The sequence below is a fragment of the Eleginops maclovinus genome, chromosome 23, assembly GCF_036324505.1.
Source record: "Eleginops maclovinus isolate JMC-PN-2008 ecotype Puerto Natales chromosome 23, JC_Emac_rtc_rv5, whole genome shotgun sequence".
In the NCBI taxonomy this organism is placed as follows: Eukaryota; Metazoa; Chordata; class Actinopteri; order Perciformes; family Eleginopidae; genus Eleginops; species Eleginops maclovinus.
Window position 1 is genome coordinate 20,353,099 of NC_086371.1, and position 24,145 is coordinate 20,377,243.

Genomic DNA, 24,145 nt, shown 5'->3' on the forward strand with positions numbered 1-24,145 from the left:
AACAGCTACACGTGTATTAGATTGTACTCATTTGGGGAAACATAAAAAGTTGTATGTTCTGGCCTGATGAACTTTTTTTTAAATCCATCTAACGAGTGTGAGCTACAGAAATTTGGCAGACTGAACACTAGGTGGCACCATTTCGACTTTATTGGCTCAAGATGCAAAAAAAAAAAACTGTCCACTCAAGAAAAGAAGGTGAAATAATAATCCGTATAGTATATTACATGTGTGTAATTATTAAATATAACCGTATGCTGTTAATTATGGTATCCCAAATGCTTCCTGTATACTTTCCCCATGTTTTTGCATAATAAAAGCTTATTTCCATACCATATCCCACTCGTATGTATCCTTTTCCATTGTAAAATATGTGCATCTCCTGGCCACATTACGTGCCTCATGTACGGTGTCCCAATTGCATCCCATCACACATACTGCCATTCATCTCACACGACAACAGCTCGTGCACAGCATCACTCCCCTCCTATCTCCACTCCTGCATTCACACACCGCCAGTGTATCAGCTCGCATCACTACTATCACACTGGAGAGGGGGAGAGTAAATCTAGGCGCAGGTTTACGCTGTGTGACGCGCGCTTTTGGAGAGGGAGCGCGCACTTGTATTCATCTGTGCAGCGAGGTGAGAGTCAGTGGCGCGAGTGAAGAGGGACTCAAGTTATCAGAGCACATTTCTGAGCGGACGGACACAAACTAATCATGAGGATGCTGATCCTGGAGCTGCAGCCTCCTCTCTTCAGTGCAAACCCGGGATGCTAGTGTAACTTTTAATGTGTTGAAGTTTCGTGTTTTCTCTCTGATTTGTATCCGCTTTGAAGTGCCTACCATGGCTGCTCCATCAGTGCACAGTGCGCTCTTTCTGTGCGCCTTCCTCCAGCTGTTCCCCCTGCCCGGAGGACAGGTGCCGAGCTGCCAGGAAGTGCGCACCGTGTTCCAGTCTCTGCACCCGGGCTCCAAATGGGTCCCAGAAACCCCGGTGTCAGGTAACTATGATCAACTTTAAGCTTTTACCCGTAGCTCCATAGCTTTTACGCACACACATCTAAAGCATTTCTCTATTTTTCTACAATTTCATCACTCAAATTGAATTCAGTTTCAGAGCACATCACCATTACAGTCCTCCAGCAATACATTTCAAGGCTTCATCAGAGAGCCAACCCACACACACTCTCCATCCCTCTGGCTCAACAATCTGATCTGTACATTTAAAAAAGAAAAAAAAGAAGCAGGTTGAGTTATATAAGCAACTGTTAAATAACAAGCTTACAGAATCGATTTATCTAAAAGTGGAGCCAATGAATTTTGGAAATTGGAAGCAGATTTCTTGCAGGTGTTTTCTTGTGTGGGCTTAAATCTCCTGCTAAGTTTGAAAGAAGAATAACACCTTTTCTGTATTAGAGGTGATTAATAGTATTTTTAAGCTGCAGTCACATTGTCACAGAATATAGATTGGTGGTGTGAACAACCTGGAAGCCAAACCTGCATTTATCCAAAGTGGTAATTATGTTCCCAGGAGCTCAAATGTCAGTGACGATGGAAAAAGAAAAGTGACTTGACTTTTTAAAAACATGAGCTCATGGTGAATTACTTCAGGTGTTTGTCTGATCGATGAATCCCCCATTATGTTTTGCAGAACACAGCATGTGTGTACACTGCTGGAGCCTGTTGCATGTTTCTGATCCAGGATGCGAATGAGGATTTCTGTCATGTTGCTGAATCACAGCCAGATGCAAGTGCTGAATTGGTTGTTAAGAGTGTCATGTCAGCATGGGGACAGTGCTCCAGGTGATCAGTTTTCTTTCCATTCGCAGCGTGCACCTGATTCTCCGGAGAGATGTTTACCAAATAATGCTAAATGTTCACAGGAGAGTGTAATAAATCACACAACTGATTCAAGTCAAACAGCAGGAAAAGCTGCACTTTGAAGCACATTTTGTCATGCCACCCTGTATTAATTTATCTCTGGGTGCATGCAGCTCCAACCTGCTGAGCCCTTACGTCTCTCCATGCATAAATCTTTAATCACACACCCTATACCTCCTTGGCCATCAAGCATTTTATCAGCCAGTGGAATATTTAGGAATATTTGTAGAGCAGCTCAGCTGTGCACCTTCCCCGAGTCCTGCACACCAGGCAGCTCAGGAAACATTACCTCCTGTGGAAATCAATCCAGCAGTCAGCCAAAGGACAATTCATCCTGGCCTGTTAAGAGGTAGTTTGGTTTACACATCCCCGCGATGCCCCCAGCTACTCTGCTGCAGATTAATTGCTGGATTTTATGAAGTCAGCTGCTAGTGCAGTGCCTTAGCAAAGTGACTGATGATAAAGCAGTGGATTCAGACATGTGCTGTAAAGAGATTTCCAGATTAATGTAGAACGTGGATTAGAACATATTTTTTAACAGCTAATGCTACTTTTAAACACATGTGATCAGGTTGCATCTTGAAATCATTTGATGGATCAGCACAAAAATAGAGAGAATCTTTTTTCCTGAAAATGAAAAGGGGACACAGATTTATGTATAAATAGCAGGGTTGGATTTTGCATAATAGGTGTCCTTTAACATGTCCCATATGTAAGTTGTGTGACAAAGTGTTCTATGGGTAAATACTTTATTCTTAGGGTCCACACAAAATACATTATTATTAACACCATATTGCTGACCAACTACAATAAAAACAAAAACAAAGTAAATAGAAATAAGAGAAAGTCTCACACACATGTCACATCCACAGTACATGATTAAATCAAACCAGAGATAATAAAATATGAACATAAAAGTATTTGTTACTGCACAATACTAACTCTGCGCTGTTAAACAATACCTAAGTAAGCATCATAACGATGATAAACCCTAAAAGGTTGATGAAGAATGACATAATCCTACAAGTGTATAGTATAATTTAACATCCGAGGAACATTTCTCTTACATTCCCACCATGTGCTACTGTTATAATATGCAATAATCAAAATATTCATCAATTCCTGATCTTCTGAAGACACAAAGAGACACCACTCGGAGAGCATCTGTAGAAAAATGTAATGGGATGTGACGAAAAAATGCAAGTGATTGAGCAGTAGGTTGGAACAGATTAAAGCAGGGGTGTCCAAACTACGGCCCGGGGGCCAAATGCGGCCCGTTGTCCATTTTGAGTTTGTCCTTAGGTAATTCAAAAAGTATATTGGAATATGGCCCACACCTGAGAGTTGTGATTGTTTTTTGTTGTACTTCTTAAATATATATGTATGACGCAGTGTTCATGTGTTAATAAGCCCACTCATTATGAAATATATTCAGTCAAATAAAGTTGAAAAAATGTTCTAACAAATCTTAGTTCAGAAAAAAAACGTATTTGCATCACAAGCTTGAAATAAACGCTTCATATTTCACTTTATTATAAGCAATTTGAGGCTTCTGTTGAAAGGGATGAGCTGCCAACACTTTTTGTAACTAAATAAATGTTACCCTAAGGAAAGCTGTGGAAGGCTGTTTGTTTTATTCAAGCATATTCAAGTATAAAGTATAATTGACCTACATTTGATGGATTTTGCTCATTTATAACTGAGCCTATAAGACAATATACCTCACCTCTAATGAGGGGCCCAGCCCTTATGTTTTTCTGTATGTGGCCCTCAGTGAAAATCTTTAGACAGCCTTGGACTGAAAAAAGACATCCAACAAAATGTAGCAAGGTCGGCAGTGAGGAGTGTGTTGCCTTGGCTTTGCCACAACAAGTATTTTATCCTGTAAAATATTTAACTCCTTTCACGATTCAATATTTTTTGAATGATGAGGCCTGAATGCAGAGAGAAGAAATGTTTTTAAATGTTGATTTAATAATGCTTGATAAGCGGTTCAACATTTTAGGCCGAATGTTTTACTGCAACTCAATTTTAAGTGCTCCAGTTTAATCAACGTGTGATATTTTTAGCATTATATGGGTACAAAATAGAAAATAAGCTAAGAATAAAGGAAATTCTGACTAACCAAACATCATTTGATTTGTAGGTTCTGTTTTCTTAATCTGTTAATTATCCTGGGAGCCTTCCAGATCTATTTTGTGACTGTGTGGGGGCCTCAAACCCTATGTTGGGAACCAGTGCATTACACCAATATAGATTTTTTGTTTTTCAGTGCTGAAATAGTTGCATTACGAAACGTTACATCATCAACAATGATTACTGCTTTCACTCATTGATAATATATTCCGTTTGTTATGGATCTCTGTGTAAATCCACATGCAAGAAGCTGTTGCAAAATGTTGCATTATTCTGAAAAACTCTGAAGTCACATAACATTCTTTCAAGTATAGTATTGTAGTTTTTAATTTCAAAATAAATGGACTCATATTAAACTTTCCAGGCATGTTTTCAAACTGACATTTATATCCAGTGATGACATTGAAATCATCCTAGATTAAATTTAAGCAATGCATGAAAATTTAAAAAGTAATATGAGAGTTGGCGCTAAGCTTATACTTAAGGTAGGATTTCCATAAATCCCAACTCTTCTCCTCCTCTCTTAATGAGCTTTTTTGCTTTACATTTCACAAAAGCATGAAATATGCAGCCGCTTCCTTCTCATACATTCAGTACATTCTTTAGGTCCAATTTTGTGGTCATCCATAAAACATCCCTGTCATTAAATATTGCAGAATAAGGTGAAGGGTTTGGTGTAATAGTTCTGAACTTTATGCTTGCTTGAAAATGTGCAATTGAATGCGGTAACTGTGCGGCCCTAATATAACACGAGTTCTTCATTGAGGCATGAGGCTGATGAAAGATTGATGAAGTTAAATGTTGAGGATGGCTTGCTGTGATTCAACTGAGAGAAGTATCACTTGCTCTTGTGTGTGTGTGTGTGTGTGTGTGTGTGTGTGTGTGTGTGTGTGTGTGTGTGTGTGTGTGTGTGTGTGTGTGTGTGTGTGTGTGTGTGTGTGTGTGTGTGTGTGTGTGTGTGTGTGTGTGTGTGTGTGTGTGTGTGTGTGTGTGTGTGTGTGTGTGTGTGTGTGTGTGTGTGTATTGATAATATGATGTATCATGTGTGGGAGGTGTCTGATTCAGAGAGATGTCCGCAGAGCTAATAATGCTGCATGTGGTGCCAAGAGGGAATAAAACAGCAAAATACCAAAAGCTTAAGTTTTTCTTTCCGCCTGCGTGATTTTTAAAAGAAGTGAGAAACAACACTACAGTGGAGATTTGAAAAACACAAACAATGCTGTAGGAGTACCACTCATGTCTTTGTTGTGGCTGTGGCTGTGGGTGGTTGTAGTGTCTGAAGGTGAAATGGAGGCTGGGTGTCAGTTTGCTCCAGCGTGTAGTAATACATGTGCAAGAGAGAGAGAGAGAGAGAGAGAGGCACTTACCCCGGGACATGAGTGTGAAAGCAGCTCCATCAGTGTTCGCTGGTGGTTTGGAAGCGGAGGACGAAGCAGATGACCTGATTCATGAGAAGAGCGTCTGATTCCCACTAAATGGAAGAGTAGGACATGTTTGCTGGATGCTGGGCTGACAGCTGTCACTCACTGAGACACCAAAAACAGTGGTCGTCCAAAGGAGTCTGAGCTGAAAAAATTACAGTTTCATGTTGTTTGATTTTAGAAGCCAGAAATAGATGCAGGAGATGTTGACTTTCTCAGGAATTATGAGCAGGGTCTAAAAAGTTTGTGTTAAAGTAACAACCTGCAATGTTTATGATTTGCATCGTATATATATATATATATATACCCATTTTGGACTTGCACTTGCTCACTGACATTTTTATATATTTTAGTATTCATAATTAATCGCAGAGTTGGAAGGATTACCTTAAAGGGTTCAAATTAGTATTTTGTTCCTCTACTGTGACATGTTTCCATGCTTTAATGTTCATAAAGCTCACCCTCTGTCTGAAACCAGAGCCCAATCTGCTCTGATTGGTTAGCTTGCTGGCTCTGTTGTGAATGGTCAACTGCTAAGAGATGTGCCGCCCCTTAGCCTATCATGTACAATGTTTTGGAGAGCTAGCCAACAGAAGCTCAAGTGTTACATAGATTATGTTACGGACGAAAAAACAGAAGTCCAATGGAGGTGTTTTAGTCAGTGGGGGGGGGGTTTGTGGGAGTTTCACTCCCTCTAGAGGGCACTTGGGAATTCAAGCCTTTGCTTTAGATGCATAAAAACCTATATAACACACTACAGGAAAGGGAGGACCTTAAAAAGCATAACAGGGCCCCTTTAATGTTTTGTTCTTGTGCAAATAGTTGTTTTTTCAAATCATGCTTTGAAAAACGAATAGCCTATTCTAGAACTGGTGAGAATATATCCCCAGTGCCCCCAGTGTCTATGGCAGGGTCAGGTAAACAAAGAACAAACTGAAGCTGTTTAAAAGACACAGCACATGACAACTAGGTGGATCCATTTGACCTGAATCGAGCGGTCTTTTTGCTCAATTACGCCCGGATGTGTGTCTTGTTTACTCACTTCCTCCTATTGTGACAGGTCTCTTTTTAATGGCGATCCCTTGTGCTTGCAGTCTCGTTGTGTTATGTACAAGAGATTGGGCTCTTTCACATTCACTCTTCCCGCTTTCAAATTGTTGCTTCATCAAACGATCTAAAAGTAGAGCAGTCAGCAAAGCCCCTAAAAAACTTAAAACATAATCCCCCAGTAGCTAATGATATTATTATTCCTTAGGTTGGTTGTAAATCTTCATTTTATTGTCTTTACAAAGTGACACTGGCTTGTTTTGCCCTGGAGAGAAAGCCATGAGTCCCACATGCTTCCACCCTACACTGGTAGTTGATGTATAATTGATGCTCATAATGAACAGCTTTTATCATATTCTATATCTTAAAACAACTTGTTTTTCCCCCATGGTCTCTCTCCACCATTAAACTTGCATAGTGATAGCTTTCTAATTGGTGCTGGGGAGCTAAGAGAGTGTATTTGTGGCTGCCCCCCCCCCCCCCCCCCCCCCCCCCCCCCCTTCTTTTTCGTATGGCTTGTAGTCCCCAAGCTTGTTAAAGATGTGAAAGGAAGGGACTCCTCTCTGTGTGTACACAGGACTGTTTGAGTCCCTGCTGGAGTTTTCACCCTTGGCTTTTCCACGGAAAATGTTATTTCATGAGCGAAGCAAAGGATCGTCTGATGACAAACCGAGGGGCCATCAATGTGTTAAGAAAAAAAAGGCATTCAAAGACCTTGACACTGAAACTGGCAGCAGTTCTGCATGTAGAATCATCTAGCCCGCCATTTCAAAGTATTGATTGAAAGAAGGTAATAAGTTAAGGACGTCACCTTGGACTGAGATTGTATGTTGGGGGGAAATTTACATCTAAATTGCTCCAAGCCCTGCAGCTTGTCTCTCTTCATTTTGTGCGATAGAAGTGGCAATCAGGACACAAAAATCGACTAATTAACCAATAACAGACTGATAGAGAAGGGCTTGAGGTGCCCGGTGGCTATTAAACTGCGACGTGAAACAAGCTCAGAACAAAACTGTTCAGGGATGACTAGTACTTAAAAAAAAAACAAGGAGGAGGAGGAGGAGAAGGAGGAGGAGAAGGAGGAGAAGGAAGAGAGCTGAGCCTAAAGCAAAGAGGAGAAGCAGGAAGCTTATTCCCAAGTGATCTGTCAGTCAGAAAGAAGGCTTTATTTAGACTGTGTCACTTTGTTATTTGTGAAACTCTACGGGGATTCATTTTCCTGTCGAATCCTTCACTTATTTCCTCACTGCAGTGGAACTTCTGTAATGAAACGCATTTATCATCTGCTGTCTGCTAGGCCGCAGATAATTGCCAAATCCTCGTCTTTTCTGCGCTTACCTAGCCTATGGTGCTATTGACAGCTTAATAATTTCGCCCCTGCAGCCTGAAATTAGCTTGATCTTATCTGTCAGGAGTCCTTTGTCAGCATTGATTTAAGATATTAAGCCTGTCAGTATGCATACAAAAGGTGGCGCGTGACAGTTTTATTGCCTGTTTCACTCATAAGACGGTGTACCTTTAAACCCTGATGGGCGTCAGCAGCGAGCTGGGAGTTAACCGAAGCTGTTCGACTCCCCGGTTCTTACTCATTATCAACACTGTCACTCCGTTACATCTTCTGCTAGTTTGACTTCCTGCTGTTTTCATTGTTACCATCACAGCTTTGTTTCCTAGGATCTTTTTGTTTGAAGATCTCCCAGAGACAAATCCTCAAACCAATTGAGAGATACACTTTTCATATTTGAGAGAAAGCCTTGGTCTTGACAAAAGCTTTTCGTCTGTCTTTTGACACGCTTGTTATCAAGACTTTCCTGATATATATGTAGGCTATACATTGTCGATCCCACCCTCCAAATTAATCTCCCCTCTCTTCATCCTCCGCATCCCGACCGCTGGCAGACTCCCCTGACATTTGTTTACCGCGCCATCAATCAGGCCCTTGTCACTGACGCCTCTCAAGCAGAAGATCCTGAACACAACACAGCTCCTTCATCCTCCACGAAGCTTTTAACAACCACATGGGAGAGAGAAAAAAGAAAAGGGAAGGAGAAGGAGCTCCTCTTTGTATTCAAACATCACTCGCTTGTGCCCTATTTATGTCTGCATGCATCGTTTTAAAGCGTTGATTTGGGAATAAGGTGGAGATGTAGCTACAGAAAGTACTCCTATGTACCTTTTCTTTTCCAATAGAGGGGTTTTGACTTCTTTTGTAAATGTGTCACTAAAATTCACATTAGTTGTATCAACTTTACAAACTTTAGAAGTTGTTTTGTTCTTTAAAGCGTTGCTGTGACATTTGAATGGTATAGGATTGTGAATGGTTTATAAACACATCCTCCAGTGCATTGTCACGCAAAGAACCGCAGTTCGTCACCCTGGATGTTGCAGCAGCTGCGGCGCGTTGACTCAATTCTAACTGAGAAGTCTTTTAGTGTCCCTCCTCTCTGGGATTTTTTCAAGTCGAATTAATTTCTTCGGGGCGTTTGTTCTTTGATCTGGTTATGTACAGCTACGTCAGACAGCCTACCTTTCCTTGTCACCTTAGTTTTGCCTGCGCTGGCTTACATCTGCACCTTTCAAAGGAAGCTCTGGGAATCCAATTATTTCTCATCTGTGTAAACAACCTGTAAAGTCAGTGGCCAGGCGCAGAAACGTTGTTTCATCACCCTCAATCTTACTCTTGGCTGTTTTTCTCATGTCATATGGTGTAGTGAAAGCACGCTGAGACCTGAGTTTGTTTGTCTGCATGCTGAACTGCTCCCGGCTCACATCTTTGTGCCTAACAAATACCTTTTTCTTGGATCCTCGGTGTGAAAAGTGTAGCCCAGAGTGGTGGGAAAACTTTTCTGTTGACCAAATTGATCTCTGAGGAGTACAGCACAGCCGGGGTGTGTTGCGTGAATGTGCATCGAAATGACTCTTTTTTTAGGAGCAATTTATTTTGGGCTTCAGACTCGCTTCAAAACACAGCCTCTTCATAATGAGAGAAATCACACGCTCATTAAGGCTGCAGAATCTGCTGTATAGTGTTTCCTGTGTTTATTATGCAGAGGGATGCAGCTGAATCATTTGTTGTAAAAGAAGGTGTTTCTGGTTCATGAAAATTAAATAAACGTGTCTTTTTCACAGCTCCTGTCCTCTGCTCATCCACACTCCTGTCCTGTCTCTTCTGATTTCCTGCCAGGTGCCGATCTGCAGGTCTGCCAAACCAAAGGCCCGACCTGCTGTTCCAAGAAAATGGAGGAGCGGTATCAGGTAGCCGCACGCAGCAACATGGAGTCTGGTCTGCAGGTTGTCAGCGCTCAACTCAAGCGTATCATCATCCAGAACGCTGCCATATTCCAAGGTAAGCAGTGTGTTTCTCTAGAAAAACAAAATGTTCTTTTAACTATCGCAGAGAGTAAAACATTCCCATTATTGCAATTCTAAACTGATAATTGACGTCCTGAAATCGACTCCACTTTCTTGGCTTCGCATCCTTGTTCACGTCAGCGGATCACTCCTCCAGACGGTGAGTCACATTTGAAATAAAGCAGGAGCATAATGCACGCAGACAGGGATGAGACGTTCAGCTGCTGTTCGACTAAATGTAAGAATGGCAGAAACGAGTGGTTCAAGTGACTTTAGATGTAGCGTGGTTGTCTGTGCCAGACATGTTGTCCCAGAAAGTGACAGCCTCCTGGGATATTGGCACACTGCAGTCGGTGATGAATGTTATTCACAGAGTGCAAAACGGCAGTCAGCAGCGGCCCTGGGAAGCACTCACAGATGAGAGAGGTCAGAGGAGGCTGGCTGGTGTGATTGGTTCTGACTAACAGAAGTATGCAAAACAAAGCTCACTAAAATAAAATGAGAAAAGGACATGGGAAACTGGAGAGGTGTAACATGCTGTCAGTTGAGAACACAAGGATGATGGCGCAGGAGGCAGATGATGGCGCAGGAGGCAGGTGACGGCGGAAAGACTGAAGAGAGAAATGACTGCTAACAATGCTGGAAGCTGATATATTATGAAAGTCAGCAGGAGCTGTGTAACAGCATTAAATCAGCATTTCCTTACTGAATTGTTCCTTTAAAGAAGTGAGACTGCTCTGAGCTACCTCTCTTATTTCTTTGTTCTTGGCTGAACTAAAGTTTCTCAAAGTTCCCTTCAGGCCTTATAATTCTATTAAAGGAAAAGAGATCTTGGGAACTACGCCTATTACCTTTCTTGTTTGAGAGGGACAGGGTTGAACAGGGAACTAAAGTCGGCCCTGGCAATCCTTTGCTAACAGCACGTTAACTAAATTCACCTCAACAGGGTTTAGAAAGCAGTTCTACTGACAATTGAATCTGATGGCATATTTAATAAAAAATACATTCACATGTGTCACAGCAACACAGCACTGGTACACTCAACTGAAGCTCTCGACCGCAAAAAGAGGTATGTTTATTCATTGGTGTGCATTCTGAGTGCTGCAGGATAGGCTGCTAACTGGTTGGTTCCGTCTCTACATGTAACTCCTGCTGGGAGGTCCTCAGCAGGGGCCTCCTCCTCTTGCCTCTGTTTTATGCTGCTATCATCCTACTGCTGCACATCTTTCTAGACTCTTTCCTCCTCCTCTTGGTGCCAGTAGACTGTTAATGTCATCAGTGCTGCAGCTAGCAGGATTTGGGTTGAACTGGCATCATAAATGTGTTAACCTAAAACATGCTGCAGTCTAACACTTTCTCACTTTTTCTCTTTCACCTTTTTGGCACCTTTTAGTTTTTTCAATCATATTTGATCTAATTCTTTCATTTAACTCTATTCTATCTCTCGCGATTTCATTTGGTTATGCCCCACTTGACCTATGACATTACATGAACCAATCTAGTTGAAGGGGTTGGGAGAGATGACTGTGGTCGGTGCACCTTCCTTAGAGGTAGCTTATAATAATGCATTTCAGACCCTATGAACCCAAATCAGATGAGCTGTTTGAACATCAAGTGGGCCATGGCCAACAGGTCATTTTTCCTTACTATGGTGGCCTAGTGGCCCACCAGCTCGAGCCTGAGATGAATAAATTGGCACCAATTTCAAGTCAGCAAAGGTTAATGCTACAGTTAACAGCTGGTTAGCTTAAAAAACCCACCATTTTGGAAATGCTTGGGCAGAGCTATGCTAGCCATATTCAGTCTGTTATCTAAGGTCAGCTAACATGCTAGCGATTGGATTTATATTTACAATACAGACTTAAGAGTATAGTATCATTCTCTTCAGGCAACTCTCTCCAAGAAAATGAATGCACTTTCCATGTTTGACTGTTAACAAGGGCAGAGTCACAAAGCAGCAAGAGATGTGGCCAAAATTAGCTTTCTGGCTAGCCCTGGAATGAGCCCTTTCTGTTAGACTCCTGACCACAAAAAAGTAAATGGAGTACCAAAATTATACTTGTTCACCAGTATAAAATAACAATGTCTTTCTCTTCTAAATGAAAAGTGCCTTTGCTGATTCCAGTCATTTAGCTGTTTTGCTACATCCTTTGATCTTGTATGACTGTTAGTCAGCTGTTCATTGACTTATTCTTCTCTCCTTTTCTTACTTGGCCAGTTTTTTGGGCATTTGTCATTATATCGTATTTTCTACTGTTCAACAAGCGTTACATTGGCTCACTTTAAACCAAACTTCAATTTGAAGTTAGGGCTGTAAACTTTGGTTTCAAGTAAACTCCCTGACAATAAAGGGGTACACAACGTCTCCACCACAGTGCGGCCATATTAGCACCAGCTGTTTGAACTATCCATTTCACATTTAACGCTGAGCTTTTGTTATCACACTGCACAGGCCTTTTCGATCAAGCGCAGCGGCTCTGTTTACTGTCTGGGGGTTTCCACTTGAAGTGGGATGTGCACACTCACTGGGCCAACTTTTTTTTAGAGGGCGCACACTCATGAGTTGTGAAACACAGCACCGTCTTGACATGCCAATTAAAACTTGAGGTTTAATGGGGACCGTGGGGTCTGCTTGAGTTGGTTGTTACACACTAACTATGTTAGAGACTGCTGCTGTGGTTTGGCTGCACTTTCCTAGAAGGGGTTCAATGCTAATTGCTTTAGCATAGGGCTTGAGAGAAATCCCCAAACAGCCCTGGGACTGAAATCCTTTTAACATCCTGGTCTTATCTGTTTCTCTCTACTTCATGTTTTATTCTCTTTCTTTTCTCCTTTTCCCCTCCCTCTCTTTCTCTCTGACCCTGTCATCCTCTCTCCATCTCTGTCTCGCTCAATCTACTTGACTTTTCTTTCTCCTTCTTCTCCCTGCGTCTGTCTCTTCCTCTCGCGTTCGTGCCACTATTGGGAATTGAGTGCATGCCTTGTTTGCAATCTTCTTTGCAGCTCTCTGTCTCTTTTCTTCTGCTCTCACTTCTGCCAGAGATCAAAGGGCTTCCCCTCTCCACTCTATCTCCTATATCTGAGTGCATCCCCCTCTCCTTCCAGCTCCACCTGCCCTGCTCCGCTTTCCCAAGCCTCAGACTACACCAGGGGTTTTCACCCTTTTGAAGTCAACTCCTCCAAACAATAGGAAAGTAATGGCTCTGTCTATCTTTCTCTTTTAAGCAGTTAGAGACAGGCTGCTTTAACATAAGGCTTTTTCAAGATCAATACCAGGAAATAGGTACAGCATTAGGAATTTCTAATGATGCGTGCCTCTTGCGCAGAATGTCTCATATGCAATTTGCCAATCTAATGAGCCAGAGCTGATCTCTTTAAAGTAGACCATGGAAACACTACTTAATGGATAAACTGCAGCATCCAGTTTGTTATGTGACAGACTCCTGAATTTCATTTGGATTCACATTATCGAGATCATAACATCATCTTTCCCTGCGTGCTGTGATTGCCTCGCACTCAATGTCCTGATGTTGTCAATTAGATCAAAATGAGAATCTGTAAACCTGTGCAGGATGCTCATCTTAAAATCTAATCTATTAAATGAGAAGCTGATGTCATGCATGCTGAGAATTTAATTTAGAAAATAAATTATGTAGTCCAATGTTTCCAGGGAGTGTATTAGTATGGGATGCTGCATGTTGTTGAGAAGCCTAGAGATTACTTGATGTGTGACATTTTTGGCAGAGTTTTATTCTAGAGTGCAGATCTACGCCAACTTACGTTAACCTGTGCAAGTTTCTCATGTTTGTTTCTCAACATGTCGATAGAGCTGTTTCTGAGTTTTTGTTCTGGCTTGAGGGGGCCGTTCACGTTACATTTTCCCTGTCTATTGGGAAGGAAGTGCGTCATCTACTACCACTGGCTATTTATGAGGAGGTGGTTGAAGTGGATGATTGGACATCACATTTCCCTAACCTTGTGTGCTTCGAGTGCTGTAGTTCCATCTAATCTAACATTTTATGATCTGAAAATCCACATGTAGCAATGAGTTTGAGTCCAACAAAAGTACATCTAAGGTAAGTTTGATTGACTAGGTTACTCAGTGACTCTTCCCTTCGGATTACCAACAGCTTGTGTAAGCTATCGCGTCATTTATTTATACCGTAGCAGGTTCAAATAAATGATATAAAAAAGGATAATAACAACAAAGGAATACAATATTCAAATATATGTATAATTATCTACATTTTAAACATAACAGTAATAAGTTCGAATGATTCTATAGGTGTATGTGGAGGTATTGTATTGCAATATACAACACTGTAGTAAAACAAATAAAGTACATTGTCAAATAAGTTTTACAAAAGATAGTATAAGTATTTCACAACTCAGCTAAAACTTTCTTTAAAACATTTCCACATTATGTTGATAACTGTATTTCTGAAGCATACTAAAATGATATACATTTGGGGTTTCAAATTGACCGTTTTGTCCAACAAACATTCTAAAATCCAGAGGGTATCCAATTTCCAATGATAAACAATATATTTGTTTGAATGAAAAGTAGATTAAATACATGATAATTGCATGATAAACCTACACAATATAATACAGTGATTGTTATTTTTTCTGTAACAAAACTCATGCTCTGCAGGATGCTATTGGTTGCAACAAGTCCAAAGCACGCCTTTACACTGTGGCTCAGCTTAAGCACAGATTCATGTTGGTGGTGTTATTATACTTCATATCTCATATCATCCCCTCTCTCTCTCCTCCACGTCCTCTGCCTGAATCCTCTGTATAACTGCCTGCTGAAGCAGAAACTCATCCAAAACAATCTTCTGGCATGTCGGGTGATTGGCAGCTCTAATTGTTGTTATTTCCCAAGCGATATGTCCTTTGGAGCAGCACTGCTGCTCACTCTGAGCCTGCAGATTAGAAATTAGATTATCCTTCTTTGTTAATGAGACAAGCTTTTATTTAACTTTTTTAAAGTAATTTGTCGAGGTTATTATTGTGTAAGAGCTGAAAGCCCCTGTGGGCTGAGTGCCGGTGCAGGCAGCTTCTTGGTACTTTTTGTTGTGCAGTGCTTGTGTAAAATGTTCAGTAAAGGAGCCTCCTCAGCGCTGGTGGAGAGACAACAAAACCCAGTGCTGTCTGCTCGCTTTCATCGCAGCTCCGTGCTCTTCTGCACCCCGAGGAGCAGTCTTTAACCAGAGGGGAGTCACACTCAAGTCCAAAGAGCAGGCCGAATTAATAAACATGAGAGGACAGGATTGCCCCGATTGCTTATATAGTCAAATATGTGGGGAGGAAAGTTAAGCAGCAGGAGGGTGTGTGCAGATATCAGAGAGTCTGTGTGATATCTGGAGAAATAAGTGGGACAGCCAGCCTGGTGCTCCTGGAATGACTCAATGAGTCCAGAGAAGGCCCGACTCAGTGGGGTGTTAGAAAACAGGTCTGACTTGGACTACTTTCAGGCAGCATGAGGGCAATCTGTATGTGGCTTCACTCGCTGCTCTGAGGCAGGGGAGCTTTCTCCACTTTCCTCAGAACTCACAGAGGCCACGCTCTGTAAATGAGCAGGAGTTTGGAAGGAGCTTGAAAGGATGCTCATATCTTTTTATCACACATAAAGACACTGCTGTGCACTGCTTAACAAACTTGCTGAATATCCGTGAGGACTCACACACACACACCATCACTGAAAAAGTTCACTGAACAGAAGTGTGAATAAATCTTCTTTTGTGTCCTTGAGTTCCTCACACCTCGTTCCTAACGGGCCAACAAATTAGCATCTCATTAGCAGTCTCAAAAACTTCTATCGACTTCCCCCGCTTCTTCTGGACGGGTTTTAATTACTCTAAGTGTATAAGGAATTAGAATGGCAGCCCCCCTGTGGCCCCGGTGGAAGGTGGTTGTTGACCTTGAGAGGACTTTGCCCTCATTTGTCTCCGATAGTGCTGAATGGACATTCGCCGTGGCAGTAACCCAAACGAGATGTGGCAGGAGGCGGATGATGCAGAACCTGGCAGGGCCAAGCTGCCTCTCCAGCAGCCAATAATCAAAATCAGATCTCGCTGCCCTCTGCATCCACTCCCGGTCTCCTGCTCGTTAGCCGTCCGCTCGATCCAAAGTGCTGCGGGCGTCTGTCCTGAGCAGGCCTTTCCTCTGTTGTTCCCATCATCTGCTTTCCAATAATCATCCCATGCCTAACACTCTCCGTGGAGTCGTTTTGTCTTCTGAGAAGTCTCCCGGAGTAATCCAATCAGGGTGAGGACTGGTGGGATGTGTGCCTGCTGCGAGATGTCTGAGGTTGTTTACTCAATGCCCCAGGCTAATCTAATAACTTAATGATGGGGAGAGGCGCTTCTGCTATGTCCAATGGGTTCCTTCGAGCATCGTTTACCAGATACGATGGGGTTTACCAGCCATTACCACATCTTCTTCTATCAACTCGTAATTCCATTTTGACTTAATTACCATGTTTTATCATTATGCGTCTCTTCTAGGTTCGGTTGTTATGAGTTTTTTCAGGAGTTTTTGTGCATCTCTGCTGTGCTGGCAATGTGTTGTGCAGATGTATCCTTAACAAAAGAGTGTTATAATGGTAAGCTGTCTGTTCTGGGTTTCTCGTGGTGCTCCGGTGCCACAAAAGAAAGTGTCTTTGCAGTGAAACAACCTTAGAGAATATTTCACCGTTTGTCAGCCTGAAGAACAACACTTGAAATCCAGGTACAGCAAATGCACCAATAATGCAACCCTTGTTAATATTTCTGCTGCTGGTGGAGGCAGTCTGATATGAAACATTGAAACACCAAAGGCAAATACAAATTAGATGTGTTGGTGCAGTTTGCCACAGAATTGAGATGACATGCATCTACATACAAATCTAGTGTGTTTTCATGTCACATCCCTCCCATTTGTGTCATGTAGGAGCCAGAAAAGTATGAATCCTGCTGCTTCTCATGTTGTTGTTTCTTTTCTTTTTTTTACATTGAAATAGAAACAAATGGAAGCAGATAACACAAATGTTATTGTGTTTTACCATTTTTTCTTAAACAAAAAATACCTATGTTGAGTAATTATGTAAATATGTGTTTGCAGCTTCATTAAACCTGCTGTTTTAAATGTTCATACAATGTATGTATTAGCAGTTATTAAGCATTTGCTTCTGAATTTGTGTCATAGTTCTGTAATGGTGGGCATCTCTTGTTAAAAATGGTGGTTTAGTATTTTCAACCAGTTCTTAGTTTTCTCTGCGTAGACTGGATTTTCAGTCAATATTGGGCTTTTTAACAATATAGAAATAACAAAAAACCCTGCATGGAATTCACATTGCATGTGTCTAGTGGAAGACTGTGAGGCAGAACACGTTTTAAATATTGTAGGCTACACAGTGAATCCATCTGAAAGGTGCTCCCTGTTATTTCCAGACCTGGGCCCCATTGTGTTGTTTTGTAACAAGAACAAAAAGAGGGTATACATATTTGACCTGACATGGTATTTATTTGGATTCATTTAAATGTCCAAATATACATTTTTATATTTGTTATATACAGTATATATTTTGTAAATGTCAGTTACTTTGTACCCCGACAGAAATCAATAAATCAAATAGCAAAAAATAGATTTGCTGGTCAGTTGCTGATCTGATTATCCAATCATTGAATTGGTTGCATTAAATGATTGGACGACAGACCTGCCTGTCAAACTACTGCCTGCTACGTCATGGTCTACCTGCTGGCATGCGCGCACTGGTTGCGCATTACGGGATCCCTTCACAACCTGCTACAATGACAGCTGTGAGTACTAACAAAACCATTTTTTGTAGTTTCATGGAGAACATTTTAGGGGAGTAGCTTCAGAGAGAAGCCTGAAGGGAGGGACTCCTAGTTTGGCTAGCTTGCCAACTTCTTAGCTAGTTTTTGAGCTGGTGCTAGCTACTTTTATATTGGGAAAATGCTGGCAACACTGTAGTTCCCTCTTTCAGGCTTCTCCATAGTTACCTGCCTATGAAAAATTGTGTTTGCTGCTTTGTTAATGCTCTGATTGCTATATATATAACCCTAAGTTACAGGCAAAGTTAAGGTAAGGCAGTTGTATTTTCAGCAAACAGCCTTACCTCTATCATTTATCCACCTTTTCTGTGGTTTTAAATTCAATGTTGGACTGTTGGACAAGATGTGGCGTTTGACTGAAGATTTGTACGATTTTGTTTGTTGTGCTGCATTCACATGTTCCTGGATGGTCCCATTGTTCTTGTTGGGAATTTGTTTGTATGACAGCGGTGTGTTCATGACCTTTAAGTCATGATGTGTCAAGCAGAATGTACGCTATAAAGAAGATTTGTTGCTCAAAGCTTAAAAAACTACTTTATAGTCTGTTTGAAGCTTTATCTAGATTTAGTCTGACTTGTTGCACTGGAACATCCCCTAAAACCCCTAGAATAATGCGTTACCTGACTTTTTTTGTTAGAGATAATGAGTATAAATAGCGTTTTTTAGTTATCTATTTACACATGGACAGCACATTAGGGTTGATGATGTTACAAATTCCATGTGAGCAAAAATATTTTACAATCTTCCCAACATTTGCTTTCATCTGCCACTTTTATGCATTAGATGACATTGTCTTGGCATGTCTTTTACTCAAATATTTGCAGACTTTCAAATTCAGGGGACATTCATGTGCATTTTTGCAGTAAGGAATTATTTTTTTATGATTAATCTGATCATGAATACAGCAACAGTACAGTCAATGTGATTGTTGTTCAAGCAACAGCTCACTAAGCAATAGAAAAGTGTTTAAATGACATTTTTTTCAGAGCTATTTTCATTAGAAACCAAAGGATTTCAATATGTCAGTCTTAGAAATCCTATTAGATCTGTGTGAATATGAAAAAATGGCAAACTGCTTGTGGCCCCTGACCTAAGGTTTAAAACCTAAATAATCTCTGTTTGTCATTGTTAAGCCCACGGAGCATTTAGAGAGATTGTTGAAAGATTTGCACATAAACCCACCTCTTCCTGTGAATCATTTCCCCTTTTCCTCAGCCAGATAAACCTTTGTTTTCATTTTTACATGCTCTCCGTTGTCATTGTTTGGATTTTCAAACTGTCTGTCTTCTCTCTGCGGGATCGGCTGCCAGGCGCTCCTGTCTCCACGGGAGGCCTCAGCATCCGATCCCCAGCCGAGCTGCTGGCGCGTCCCGCTTAAAATGCTCCCGTTGTCTCGCTACTTCACGGTACACCTTTTTTAATCGAGCCTCCGTCTTTTGATTTGACCACACTCAAACCCCAAATGGCGCCGTCTGTCTTTCGGCTGATAATGTTTCGGCCAATCAGCAGCCCCAAGGGGGGGGGGGGATATTTGCATATGATTTCAGCTGTGGCTCTGAAAATCTTCAATAGCAGCATTATCACCTCAGAAAGAAAAGAGCCAGTTCTTTCAGAATTACACTTTAGGCTGTTCAACGTATGCATTTTGACCATTCTTCTTTTACAAAGGCTGATTTCTATACTGAGATTAAGAGTCGGTGTATTAGATGTATGTTTATCCTGAAATGACTTTGGAGAAGAGGATTGGTTAGCTTTGCCTTGGAGCTTGTTTCAGAGATGAAGGGAAAAAAATTGTGTGAAAGATTTTTTCTTCTGAACAATGACGCCTTTGCTGATAAAGAGAACCTTTCATGGATTTAAATGTACGTTTTTATTAGTAGTTACATCTCCAAATATAATCGCCCCCATATTATCTTAAGCTTTAAGGTGGGAGTTTGTGCTTTACTCTTCTCAGACCAAAGACAACACTTAGCTCTGACAGATCTGCCTCATTAGATTTGTTTATTGTCGTTCGGTCTTTTAAAGAGAGACCCGGGTTTCGGTTCAGCTTTGGTGTCACCTCGGAGGAGTGTCATCCGCGGGGAGAACGCTTGATTTCTGTTCTTCTTTACAATTCCTTCGCCACCTACCCTGTCGTGTTCTTTGCGCTGATGTGTCAAAAAATTGTCGTGAGTGGTACGAGCGTGGCTCTCCGTGTTTGAGCCACGTTTTAATGATGTGCCCTGTTGCACGCCTCTCGAGCTGAATTTCATCAGAGAGGAAAAACAAACAGTGTGGAGTGAGGATCAAAGTGTCATTTGAAATGCTATCATCAAACAGAGCTGAGGGGACTGACAGCTCCTCCCAGCTCCAGCTGAGAGAAGGAGCCTTTGTTTCTTTCAACGTCTGATGACTTGGTGCGACAGGGAGCGAGAGGAGAGGAGCAGATAGGAGCAGATAGGAGATGATGGGAGTTAAAGCAGAAAGATGAGGGGAATGAATAGGAGCAGAGATGGAGAGAAAAAAGGAAGGAAGAAGAGAGGAGTCTGGAGGAAAGGACAGGAGATAAATGGAGTATGGGAGGCAAGAAGAGAGGAGGCGTCGGGGGGGAAAGTGGTGTAGATGAGAGGTGCTAAGGGGAGAGCTGAAGATGTAAAGGGAAAAAAAGGACCTTTACAAAAGAAAAAGTAAAGAAAATGATAGAAAAGGAAAGGGAGAAGAGAGGAACAGAAGTAGAGGAAATGAAAAGCATAAGAGTGGCAAGGAGAGGAGGTTTGGAGGAAATGAAAGGGAAGGAGAGGACATATTGACGTAAACACACAGCTCATGCTGAGCTAATGAGCTGCTTTAAATGAATCACCCAGCATCTCCATACATCACGCAGGACTTTTTTCCACTTAATGGAAGATACAAATCTGTTTTTCAGAAATGCCCACCGTTCTATTTAATCAAAGTCGTTTCTGTGAGCCAAATCAATGCAAATGCAAGATCCTGTTTGAACAGCCACATCTATTAACAAGACGTGTTTAAGAAAGAACACATTTGTCTTCATGCTAACCTAAGTAGATCCTATTCTTAGATGTCACTTTGTTGATATTTATCCGCTCACTCCAGGGCTAACAGCATAAATCGACAGCCTTTGCAGATGATGCGTTGTGTGGCTGCAAAAGTTCCCTATACCCTTTTCGCTCAAAGCTATCACTTCCTCAATCTGAAGTTATTTGAGTTCAGCTCTGTGGGGGCAACTGCAGCAAGACCTAAAGGTGTTTGCTTGTCAATCTCTTCCTTTGTACATACCGTTTGGCAGGTTGTGGCATGGGACACCTGCTCCAGAATGAATCTTCAAGGTCTCGTGGTTTATGAAAAGCATCCTGTGCTTTAGAAAGAGTGCACTCTGCAGTCAGTTCACTCGCAGGTCTGCGTTGTTTGATCCTAATTCACGTTGCAGTTTCATAATATCAGCATCGGGTTTCTCTGAGTAGGAAAATCATAAGACTGTCGCAGCGCCGAGAAGCGCCCCATTTATTCCTGCTCAACCTCGATGTTTTCGTAGCTCTTCCTTCACCTTGCGACCCCGACAGCTTGCCCTCTTCCTCCCACTCCAACCGTGCACTTATAGTTCAAAGAGATGCATTTTTCATTTTGCCCTATGAAATATTGAAACACTTACGCAGCATGTGCTCAGCCATGCAGACATCACATCCATGTCAGGGCAGAGGGGCTGATCCTACATCTTTGGGGCCTCATAGCTTATTTACAACAGTATAAATATGTAATAATTAACCAAATATAACTACTTAAGAAAGGGGGACGCTGTCATTTGTTCAAATCCCTAAATGAGCTTTGATTACACTCTTCCTGACAGCTGACAGTTTTGCTGTTCTTGATGATGTCTCAAAGTACCAAAGGTGATTATGTTTCCAAACTCATATGGAGCAGACTTAGTTGCCTGAACTGACCTTAAATAGAGATCTGCAGTGGAGCTATGTCTCCTGCTTTAAATGACATTTAGAGCCTACAGCCATGCTAGCGGCTCAGTGAGGATGTGCTCTGAGCTAAATGCTAATATCAGCATGCTAATGTGCTGATGTCCGGCTGGTATAATACTTATTCCATTTCACACTGACATTTGCTAGTTTTTCGTAGTTGTCAAAAAAGAACGTATTGGACAAAGTGAATGTTGCATGTAAATGAACTTTTACAGGTCCCCTATTATTCAAAATGCACTTTCTGATGTCTTTTATACATAAATATGTGTCCCCGGTGTGTAAGGAGACTCACAAAGTGTCAGAAAACCCTCTCTCTTTCCTCCACATCTCTAAAAACGGGGGGAACAAACGAGCTGATCCAGATTTGCTGCGGTTATGACGTTATATCGCAAATGTTGGCTGGCTTAAAATTGAACTCCTGGCAACGTCCCGTCCATGTGACACATCCCAACCTATCGTCCCCCATATACAATCGCAAGTGAACCCCCTCCGCAGCACCTCTGTGTGTCTGTGTGTTCAGCAGGATGTCTGCAGGAGGGACTTAGAGTTGTTGTATATATATATATACATATAATAACTCTGTTCTAGAGGTAAACACTGAGAAGTGTTTCAGAAATAATGCTGGATGTGGTTTGGAACATAATATGGCGTTTAATTTTTTAAGTTTCTCCGTTAGAAACTTCTCTCTTCAGACAGAGAGATCATAAAGCGGGGCCAACTTCAGCTTCAGCTCATTTGCATGAAAGGGAAAGTCACAGAATCAGCACTTTCGAAAACGGGGCTGAAACAGAGGGATAGCAGACATGCTAAAATGCATGATCTGTTGGTATTTTGAGCAAAACACGTCAGAGACATCTTTTTTTATATATTTGAGACCCATAATATATGCCATAAAAGAGCATAATAGGAGACCTTTAAGGGATCTCCAAAGTTATCCCAGCTCACCCAGGGGGGGATGGAATATCTAATCATTGTTTGGATACTTCAGTCTGGACCAAAAAAGTAGTACCACTCATGGATTGTATAGAAGAAGTGGACGCAGTTTATAGATCTGTGCTGCAATGGGATAAAGGTTCAAAACACTATATTACTGTACAAACCAAATCAACGTCCACTTTTTATTCAAACTAACAGACTTTGCAGTTTAAAGAGCCAGATGTCTGGATTGGCCAAAAATTCCTGCTATGTAACATAAACTCATTCAACAGTACGACATGTGGATCCATCATATGATCTGAAAAATTATATTGTATGCCATTGAAAAATAGCATTCCCCATAAACTTTATCCAATGGGGTTTGAAATGTCAGTGAGTCCATTAAAATAAGGAGAAAGTTTGAAAACTGACTTTAGAAGCTGTTGGTAGATAACATCGAATAGAACCATCACGTTTCCAGTGCACCTTCGCACTTAGTGCAGCATTTAACATGTAACAAATTATTACATTTGTTACATTTTGTTGTAATCACAAAGGTTTAAACGTCTGAAAACAACTGCAACATAGCAAAAGCTTGGTCATTCATCAGGTATGTAAACGTTCATTTCTTCAGAAGGCCACAAATAGATGTGCTCGGTGAGAGATTGCCGGGCTAAAGAAGCTTATGGAGCTGCTTCCTCAAGTACAAAACACTTGTAATGACTCAGAATGGATGACATTCAGGAATGACCTATTTTTTAATTGAAGGGAAATTTAAAATTGGATACGTGTATGCCCCCATGTTCTGGATGAGTCACCCAGAATCATTTAATGTTTTAGAGGTAGAGAAAAGGAACAGATTATTTTTCACATATTTAGGCTAACGAATATTTGGCATATACAAGAGATCATGTATTAATTTATGTTAAATCTTGAAGGGAAACAGGGTTTGTGTTCATTTTATTTCTCTGTCTTCACGGCTTGGGGCCAATGTTTTCTTCAGATTCATTATCACGTACTTCATGGTTTTTCCAGATGGAAAACAGTAGTCCTTTTCACACCCTCTCCCTAAAACAACACCACTGACTTTGTTGAGGCTGCTGCCAAAGGTGTAGTCTATTTGGAGTGATCGACCGGGGAATTATTGATGAAGTGGGACATGTTCGCCCAGCAGGAGTGTGTGAAGAGGGCAGCGCTCGGCCCGAGGGCGAGCCAGGGACCGAGCGGCTTAACGAAGGAGAGAAAAAGCGAGGTTGTGGAGGCAACAGCTGCACGCCTCTCTGCCCGCGCGCCGTGACTGATGTGAGGAGAAATGTTTGGGTGGGTAAGAAGTCTGCTCCGAGTCCCAGCGGAGCCTCATCAGTGGTGCACCTCTCCAACCAACCCCCCACTCCTCCCCTACATCCCTACATCTCCAACCACCCCGGCTGGACGGGAGGCTAAGTGGTGTGAAGCAGGGAGCTCTCCGACAAGCTCCATTACTCCTCCTCAGCAAATTCCCTCGCTCCGCCTGTCAGTGGAAAGGTGATGGGGTGGGTTAAGGGGAGTGGTGGGTCGATCAAAGGAGGTGGAATAGAGACAA

The 24,145-nt window shown here is 41.7% G+C and overlaps 1 protein-coding gene across 1 annotated transcript in view; it reads left to right on the forward strand.

The window, feature by feature from the left end:
• The first annotated feature begins 677 nt into the window (after positions 1-677).
• Positions 678-24,145, forward strand: part of gpc3 (glypican 3) — a 112,400-nt gene continuing 88,932 nt past the window's right edge. Inside the window, exons 1-2 of the mRNA XM_063875986.1 lie at positions 678-1,004; positions 9,673-9,834. Coding sequence (XP_063732056.1) covers positions 848-1,004; positions 9,673-9,834 — 319 coding nt within the window. The 5' untranslated portion in view covers positions 678-847. The remainder of the gene's footprint in view (positions 1,005-9,672; positions 9,835-24,145) is intronic.